We start from the raw sequence: 10,265 nt of genomic DNA, 5'->3' as shown, positions 1-10,265 counted from the left end.
GCTGCAGGCTAGCAGCTCACAATAAAAGATATTGTACGTCTATATACTGCTTACTTTATACAATAAAGTTCCAGGGGGGTACTGTCATGGGTCTGCTGTGGGCGGCCGGTAACACGTTGCCCGATGCACGGTACCCAGAGCCCGGTACCGCCATCCAGGCCGCTATGACGCCTCGTCGCCCCTGCCATGGCAGTGCATGCATAACCCCGGATTTCGGCCAAACACTTGTCTCCGTGTCATTCCTTTGCGTTAACCAATGATTATCTAGCAGGGTACACTAGAATTTGAATGGTCTTTACTACTGCTGTATTTATGTAAATTGTAGAAATACATGTATTGAAATTTGAGTTTTCAAAAGTTAGTGGGGGGGAGTCAGTCAAAATTTCCATGTAAGAGAGGGGGGTTACTCAAATTCATCATGGTTGGGGGGGGGGGGCGGGTTACTTGAAATTTTAAAGTTTCCTACAAAATTCCTCCAACATCCCCACAACCCACCCCCAGGCTGTAAATAATGACAGCTCCCAATGAAATTTGGGCTGCAGTGTAGCTGTATCTTTTGATGAATTTTTCACAATTTTTTAATATCAACTCTAGTTTCTTGTTCTTCTTCTGAAAGCTTACTGGGAAACAAAGTACCTATATATATCATACATGTGCACATTGCAATGTTATTGACCAGTATATGTAATCTGGGTCCTGATTGACATGTACACCTCTGGAGCAGAAAAAGTGATAATGGAATGTTTATAAACAATCATCACAAGTGACAATTACCTACAGGTTTGTTATTATACTACAGAGATCACCATGATACTGAGGGGAGGCATGAAATAATAATTGTGTTTTCTCAGTGCCCTGAAAGTTGAATTTTTCCTCTCTTTGAGCTGGACTACCTTAAACAGTTCTGTGTACTAGCTGTAATATGATGATGCTTAGTATTGCGGGTTATATCTGTTAAGTTGCCCACTGTTTGTCTGTGGTAGGTGTAGTGGTTTAGGAGTTTTTGATCCTAACATACATGTACATACAATCTGTGTGCTGAGCAGTGTAAGGGTTCACGTTTGTCCATCATACTGACTAATAGGAAATCCTCTACCAGATGGAGGTGCAATCCACTGTCTTCATCTTGAGACGACTGTCCGTGGTAGTTGGTTCCTTTCTTTGCGTGGTAAAATGCTGCCTTAAAGTCGGTTTTGGATTTATCCTGCTTCCTCTTCTGCATGGATATACACACCTGTTCCCTAACATAGTAATAATAATAAACTCATGGAAGACAATTATGGACCAATCATGGAACATAAAACATATAATTTCTCTTCACAAATAGTTAGTTTATTTGTGTGTTAAATATCAAAGAATTCTTGTGTAAAAAAAAAAACAAATAAATTTATTTTCTCTCCGCTATATGCATATTTCTCTAACATAGACATCTCAACCACACCGTTTTCTTCTTGCTCAACCAATGTCCTGCGCAGTTTAAGAATGAGAATTGCTTAACATGTATGCTGTGTATAGTATCTGGATGGATTAGTGTTAAGCTGATGCACCTACATAGTTGCTGCTGGCAATGTCAATTAAAATACAGAAATGTATCAGTGAACCTGTGCTTCTAATTAGTATTCTTGTAATCGTAAACATGCTAGCATATAAAGACAACTAATATAAAACACTTTGTGCCAGTTACAAGATACCAGTTCCAGCACATCTTTGCAACAACCACTTGTGTATATATACTTGAGAGTAAGGACTGAAAAGGAAAAAACTTACCTGTTGTTTGATCATTTCCATACATCTTTCATTGTAAATGTCATGGCAAAGTCCTATCCAAAGCCCTCCACTTGTTCTTTACTGCTCTTTGTCAAGGCAATGGTATTTCTCATCCTTGACATTGCAGCATTCATTGCTGATCCTGAATTGTAAACAGATAGACTCATGATTACTAACTCTTTAAATGACAATGATAACCTGAATGATTAAAATACATTTGATGATGGGATGTTAATGAATTGCAAACACTCATAATGTCCTTAACCCTAATGATGATAAGCATTACACACATGTAAACATTCTAAATAAGATGACCCAGGTCTATCCACAATACAATTACTCAGCATCGCAGGTGACCCCGGTCAACCATCAATAAATACATGTACACGCTATGGAGATGATCCTTGGCAATCCAGAATACAAATACAGGTAAACATTGTTGAAGATGACCCAGGCCTATCCTGAATACAAATACAGGTACACATTATTGAAGATGACCCAGGCCTATCCTGAATACAATACAATACAATACAATACAGGTAAACATTAATTGTGTTGAAGATGACCCAGGCCTATCCTGAATACAATACAATACAGGTAAACATTAATTATTGAAGATGATACAGGCCTATCCTGAATACAATACAGGTACAGACTGTTTGTATTGATGATAGACATTGGTCATCTCCCATTATGTATTCTACATAGGCCTGAGACATCTTACGTACCTGTACATACTGTGTGCATGTATGCGTATTGTGGATTGGCCTAGGTCATCTTCCATTGCATATATTATGTGTATTTTGGATATGTCTGTGCCATCTTCCATACCATGTGAATGCATTTGGATTGAGGATAGGCCTGGGACATATTCCATATCGTGTGCATGTAGGCCTGGGTCATCTTCCATACCGTGTACATGTATTTGTGGATAGGTAGCGGTCACCTTCTGTCATGATGTGTACACGTACTGAGTAACACTGTCATAATATTTGCATGAAGATAATGCCCAGGATATTGTCCAGTTGAATGTTTACCACGCTGAACAACAAGCAGCACACTGCGACATGCTAAGTCGTGTTCGATTACAAGTAAGCAAAAACGATAATTGCACAGGTTGTCCGCAGAGTTGCAGGGTAGGACTAGTTACAAAAAATGACAGTGTACCAGGAATAGTTTGTTGAATTTCCATGGGTAGAGTTTGAATAAGAGAAGAATCACTATTTTTTTCTGTAAGACATTAAGTGGCCATTATAGGAAAAAAATTGTGAGACTGGAACGAGAGTGACGCTTTCTCACAATTGGTGAGAATCAATTAATTGCCATTCTCACTGCTATCGGTGAGAATAGTTTAATTCTCACCATTGAGCACTGAGAAATGCACTTCTTGATGAGATAATAGATTCTCACCGATGGGACTGGAAATTCTCACTAAACACTGTGAGAATGGTAATTTTACAGTGAGAATCAACCAGACTAATCATTCACTGGTGAGAATCAACCAGACTCATTGTTCACTTGTGAGAATTAACTAGATTGTTTCACACCAGTGAACAACAAGTCTGGTTCTCACCAATGAATGTTGAGTCTGGTTCATTCTCACCTTAAAAATTACCATTCTCACAGTGCTTAGTGAGAATTTCCATTCTAACTGGTGAGAATCTATTATCTCACCAAAGAGTACATTTCTCACTACTCATCGGTGAGAACTTTTGAATTCTCACTGGTAGCTGTGAGAATTGACAAGATATTCTCACAAATTGCGGGAAAGCATCACTTTCTCTCTCCAGTCTCGCAATTTATTCCTATACACCCAGTTTGATTTTGAAATTAAAGCATTCATTGTTTGGACTACCAATAGAAAGAGGCGACTGTTTAAACCTAGTGTACAAAATGTAATTACCTGCAGTACACCTTCTCAAAGTGAACAGTTGGTTTAAAAATTAGACTCTGTGATTGGAGAACTGAAAGCACTTGATGACTGAGGCAGAAGGGAAAGGGTAGAAAGGAAACATCTTGAAGTTACCTGTAAATAATGCAATACTTATGATACGTCTTGATACATTTACAAAAGTGCAAGTCACATAAGTGTAAAGCATACGGGAAATAAAATTTGTTGTGAATCTTATAAAGAAATCAGTTAGTTCCATAAAAAATAGTTGTTTATTTTCATTGCCACTAACTATCTGTGGTTCAGGATGGTCCTACTTAAATTTGAAAATCACAAATGTCCCATGGACCTGGTAATGTATTACCTTGAATGGAAATGATTATGGGACCAGTTTAATGTCATATTGTTACTGTAGCAACTGATAGGACCTGAGTATACAACTGTCAGTTGGCCAAAATCACAGATGAAATTATATGTAATTTGGATGGCTATAGTTCTAGCTAGTCAATGTTGGTCTCAATTAGCCAGAATGGCTTAGTGGTAAATTTAGCCAGTGGAAACACTGAACAGGATATATGTAAGTACAAACCTGTGCCACAGCAAGGACCCACTGCCTTAGGAAAGTAAATATATTGATGAAAAACTCCCTCAATTCCATGGGTTTTTGCACTGCATTGATGACAACACCGCCATCTCTGTTCAGTGTTGGCTGTTTGCATAGCCACACACTGTGTATTTGCTTTGCAATGGAGGATGGTATTGTCACCATGTTGCTTTTCACCTGGTTGTCAGACCAGTATCCAATGACAATGGGACGCACTGCCTCAGTAAGGGATCTCGAATCTGACTAGGTGAAAAGAAAACATTAACAAGGATGTAATGTAAATATTATCTCCTGCAAATTGCTGACATTACACATCAGTTCATTCTAAAACATGGCTTTTTTATTCATTAAGATAAGAAAACTTGATTGTTTATGACTTCTGTAATTTTGATTAAACCCTTCATCACTGGTATAACTTTGCACCAAACCCATTGTAATCACTGATGATTTTGCGCCTTTTTAAAGAAAACTATAAAGTAGGTCGAGACGTGCATTCAAGCAAGTAGCAATAAATTCATTTATACATTTCTTTCAAAGGAAGACCAACGAGAACTAGTCACATTAACAGGCTCCATAAAATATACATAAAGATATGAATGCATGAAGTACAATAAAACAATAAGCAACACACAACAAACTATGTGAAACTATTAAAAATATGTACAAATTTAGGCATGACATTCTGACCAGGCATCTGAAACTTTGACAAGATAAAGTGTTGTCAATGGCAGGGTTGGAAATGCACACATCAAAGTAGCCATACATCTTTGAAGAGTCAAGTACCTAAAAACATTGAGTTTTATACTGTGAGTCTAAAAAACAGTGCGAGTTCTAGTATTTGTAGTTTACTGAGGAACATTAAAATTAACATGAAACATGATTGGGGACAATCATACATATTATTAAAATATTCATATAAAAATATAGTATATAAAAACAATCTTCGATGATAAAGAGGCTAAAGGTTAAAACGCTTGCAGAATTCTTCATAATTATTTCAGCTGTTAGGATGCTATGTTTGAAACAAAGGAACTTCATGAATTTCATTTGCACTTGCTCTATTTTGTCCTGTTGATTTTTTTGCCAAGGAGACCACACTACAGTACAGACACATATTCTCAAATACTTACATGTATTATACAAGTGACCTAGCGGCCAATATAGCTCCGCTGTATTTATGTACAGAATAACTATTTTTGACACATGTTGATGAAGAAGGTGGAAATCTTTGATAACTCAATGCAGTGGCTAGAAAAAAGTGGCTAAAATAAGCTGCAAAAATACAAAATTGAAGATGTCATCATACTTTGAATATATCACATCCGATCATCCCTAAGAACATGTCAACCAAAGCTATCTGATGAGTAGTTTTTTGAGAATAAAATATTCTGACCAAAAATGGCAACAATTGCCCCCAAAAATAAAAATTGCAGATTTCATCATAATTTCAAAATATCACACTTAGTCATATATAGAAACCTGTATACCAAATTTCAAAGCTGTTAGACCAGTACTTTTGAGAAAACGTATTTTTTGACCAAAAATGGGAAAAATTGCCCCAAAAATTCAAAATAGCAGATGTCATCATTATTTCAATAAATATGATTAAGTTCATCTATGAAAACCTGTATACCACATTTCAAAGCTATCAGATAAGTAGTTTGGAAATACACATGTTTTGACCAAAAATGGCAAAAATTGCCCAAAATACAAAATTACAGATTTCATCAGAAATTCAATATATATTACTTAGCTTACCTGTAGACACCTGTATACCAAATTTCAAAGCTATCAGACCAGTACGTTTTGAGAAACACATTTTTTGACCAATGAGTAGTTTGGAAATACACATTTTTTGACCAAAAATGGCAAAAATTGCCCCAAAAATACAAAATTACAGATTTCATCAGAAATTCAATATATATTACTAAGTTCATCTATAGAAACCTTTATACCAAATTTCAAAACTATCAGACCAGTACTTTTTGAGAAATACACATTTTTTGACCAAAAATGGCAAAAATTGCCTTAAAAATGCAAATTTGCATATTTCTGCACAATTTGAAAAATCTGAAATAGATCATCCCTAGGGACATATGTACCAAATATAAAAGCTATCTGACTAGTAGTTTTGAAAAAGAAGATTTTTAAAGATTTTTACCAAATGACAAAAATTGCCTTAAAAATACAAATATGCAAATTTCACCACCATTTGAGCAAATCTGATTTAAGTCACCCTAAGCAAACTGCATATCAAATTTCAAAGCAATCGGACGAGCGATTTCAGAGAAGAAGATTTTTTTACCAAAAACACCAAAAAATGCCCGGAAAATAAAATATGCAAATTTCACCATGATTTGAACAAACTGAAGTGAGGTCACCCCAAGTGAACTGCATATAAAATTTTAAAGCAATTGGACTTGTGGTTTCAGAGGAGAAGACAATTGTTGACGGACGACGACGGACGACGGACGTCGGACGACGACGACGGATAATCAACCTATTTGATAAGCTCCGCGTCGCTGACAGCGGAGCTAATAAGTTATGAACAGAGCATCAAGGGAGTTGATGTTGAAGAAAGAACTACAACTCCGCCAAATATAACCGAGCATGCGAAAAGCTTCACTGATAATGAACAAGATGTGCAGGAAATTAAAAGTAAAAAATGACTTAAAATTTAAAACAAATCTTACCTGATGAAGGATTTGTAAAAGATCAGTTGTCAATCTTTTGATTCTTGTTCCTTCTACGTTCCACATACATATACCTCTGAGGCTTTACGACCAGGTTACATGAGGTATACTAACAGCTGTAGACAAATGTCAATGAATACAATTAGAATCTTGCAGATGTCCTATTTCTCACTGTCTGTACAATGGATACTCAACTTTATAATCATGGATATAAGTGTCAAAGATTAGTAAAATCATACACTCATTCATTATGTATTACCAGCCACAAATACACAGTAATCATGGTTTGTTTTTATGTCCGTGAATATGAATAATAATGCTAACATTGAAACTTTCAAGCAAAAATATAAAGAGTCAATTGTACAAAGATCATAATCAATCACAAAAACAAAACCACATATGAACTGAATATGCTCACGTGTTTTACAACAGGTTCATTAATAGTAGTGCGCTTCACAGAACAATGAGATATATGTTATCACTATATGTAGCAGGTTTTTTTTAACTTCGCACAGTACTCTCAGAGCTTAATCACTAATTACAAAACTTTATTTCTATTTGGAAGTGCGATCTCGTCCAATACGCAGCGTTGACGATCTGTATTGTTGTTTCGTGGGAACCATTTCAGCAAGATATTTTCCGGAAACTTGTCGATACTATGCAAAGCCGGCTATGAGAGGTGATCCGGCAAAGGGGTTGACATACCCATCATTGACAGTTGCAGTTCATAGGAACGTTCAATTGACCTAATTAATATTCATAAGTACTTTAGCGCTGTTCTTGCCATGAATCGAACGATTTTCAGACTCTGCGATACAGCTCTTTTAATACCGTGATTTTCTTGCCTGGAGTTTTTCTAAGCTCAAAGATTATTCAATTTTTGTCTTTCATTTGTCACCTATTTACGAAATAAAGTTTAATATTTCCTGAAAACCTTGTACATTGTGTGTGTACATTACTTTCGAAACATTTTCATTGCTTAAGCTGTATATATATATATATATATATATATATATATATATATATATATATATATATATATATATAATATGGACAACATTTTCACAGCATGATAAGAAGTACCATGATAGATTATCGCCATAATCTGTTGCAAAAAAAACGTACTTCATCACATATTCTGGAGTTATTTACATTGCCCTTTGCCTTATTTTGACGTAAAAATAATGTCCTCTAGCAGATTCTGTATTGATAGCATTGTCTTCGAAAGAAGTGACGTCAGAGGGTATTTTCCCCAAACTATTTTCCCATGGGTATAGTTTTCTAAAAGGTGCTCAGTCACACGACCATGCGCTAAGTGTCGTCTGCAGCTTTGAAATAACAGTGCTTGTATAGAGCACGATGAATGACGAGTAATCAGCGCCAAAATTAGGTTTTTGTGTGGGTTACAGCACTGTTGGCGAGAAATCTGCACTTTCGGTTTGAAGAGTTAAACATTCTCTCTGAGTTGAAACAATTTTGTTTTCAGTTGAAGAGCTTTCAATTAGGAGGAAAGCACATTTGTTTTTGTGTTAAAGCTCATTCCATTTTCCATTTGAACAATTGAAAAGCAGCCTTAGAACACTGATTTTAATTTCTTGTCAAATTCTAATGTTCATAGGATGCATGAAGAAGTCTCGAATGAGAGCACCACAAAGTCGTTGGGCTTATGAACAATTGGCTAAGGGCGCACGAAAAAACTGATCTAAACCACGCGTACGCAAACATACATGACAATGTACAAAATTGCTTTTAAGGAAGGCGAAAATGGAATTAGTGGAATTTGTTGGCCCTTCAGAGGTAGAGTGCATCGAATCTTCAACGATGGTGTGTAGTCGGACAGGCTTGCGAAGATCTAGTGACATCAGCATTGAACAAGATTTCTGGTAACATTGAGGGAGGGGACGCGTACACGTTGGACAGCAAGTGTACAGAGAATTACAACGATAAGTTGATGAATGATCAGCACAGCATTGAACTTACACGATATCGAAGCATGGAAATAGAATGCATGGAGCTGCAACTGTGATGCAACTTGGTACTCGTGAAGAGGTTGTTGTCTCAAAGAGGTTGTTGGAACGCAGTCTGCAGAGCGTAACAAACGCACCGATGAAAACGTAGACAAGTCTCAGTATTTTGTGCCCTGATCAGCGACAATACCACCGGACCTGGTGTTTGGATGATACGACAATGTCAAATATATTGGCAGGATGGCGTCTGGATGGCGTCAGGAAGACGTGAAAATATCACTGACTTTGGAAGGTATTCTCTTCTTTTCTGAATGTATTGGTTTTGCTTTATTTCTTGACATAAGTTTTTTTCTTCAGACGTGGTTTTCCCAGTTAACTTTAACGTATCTTCTGGGCGCATGTCATGAACTTTTTGTCATATTCGCGTGCTTGTCATCCGTTTGCGGATGTTTGGATAAAGTTCGGGAATGCCGACAGTTTAAACCGTAACACCACAACAGCAACATGAAGTTGCCACAAACTGTATCACAAAACAACACATATAGGCGAACAACGCACTTCTTTATAAACCAATCGAAGTGCAAGTGCATGTACTACTCGGCACTGTAACTTACCTTCTGTAGCCACTTGACCCAGACTCCGTAAGTCAAAAAGAACTACAAAAATTGACAGACATAGAAATAATGTTTTTACTATAACCCAAACGGGATTCGAACCCCCCACACTCACGGCAACATCGCCTAGCTGCTAGGCCTCACAAAAAACCAGTCGGCTACCGTTTCCAACCCAAAAACTATTGGCATTTGATTATTTAATATTGACATCCAATATTCCCTCTAGCCTTGTCCCTCAACGGAACAATAATCTACCATTACATTGGCCGAGAATTATAACATTTTTATCCACGTTAACAAACATAAATTCTTTGCCAACAATTAAAATCCTTTGAATCACAGAAAAATTATGCACAAGGTTATGCCTGGTATATTTATCATTCACCGTTATGTCAATTTCTAGATGTTCAGTTCACTTTTCCTCGGTAAGGTAGAATGCACCTCGGGGCCAGAATTTCGGACTATCAATTTTTCCCTATATTTTTTGAGTTCATTGCTTGAAGCCCTGGGAGAAACTAAAGCGTTTAAAGTTTGATATAATGAAAAATATATGTTCCCTCATTAAGTAAACATAGTAATGGTTGTCACTTTGGATTTCAATTGTCAATCAATTATCATATCTTCAGCCCTGATTTTGTTTGGTAAAAGGATGTTCGAATGTTTCTTCTGTTCGAGGTCGTGCGCTTACTATGTTCAGCTTTATAAACAGGCACATAATATGACCAGAAT

General features: G+C 36.6%; 1 protein-coding gene across 2 annotated transcripts; it reads right to left on the bottom strand.

Annotated features, from left to right (window-relative positions):
- Window positions 1–878: 878 nt before the first annotated feature.
- Window positions 879–7,096, bottom strand: LOC139124519 (uncharacterized). Of its 2 annotated transcripts, XM_070690660.1 has the most exons (5): window positions 6,956–7,096; window positions 4,248–4,505; window positions 3,671–3,748; window positions 1,768–1,909; window positions 879–1,241 (listed from the first exon to the last, which is right to left on the bottom strand). In XM_070690660.1, the coding sequence occupies exons 1-3, from the start codon at window positions 7,019–7,021 to the stop codon at window positions 3,704–3,706; spliced, it is 369 nt and encodes a 122-aa protein (XP_070546761.1). In that variant the 5' UTR covers window positions 7,022–7,096; the 3' UTR covers window positions 879–1,241; window positions 1,768–1,909; window positions 3,671–3,703. The 2 variants fall into 2 exon arrangements, with proteins under 2 accessions (XP_070546761.1, XP_070546762.1); XM_070690661.1 differs by lacking the exon at window positions 3,671–3,748.
- Window positions 7,097–10,265: the final 3,169 nt, after the last annotated feature.

This window comes from Ptychodera flava, assembly GCF_041260155.1.
Source record: "Ptychodera flava strain L36383 chromosome 23 unlocalized genomic scaffold, AS_Pfla_20210202 Scaffold_24__1_contigs__length_23054250_pilon, whole genome shotgun sequence".
NCBI lineage: Eukaryota > Metazoa > Hemichordata > Enteropneusta > Ptychoderidae > Ptychodera > Ptychodera flava.
This window is presented reverse-complemented; position numbering and strand designations above follow the sequence as displayed.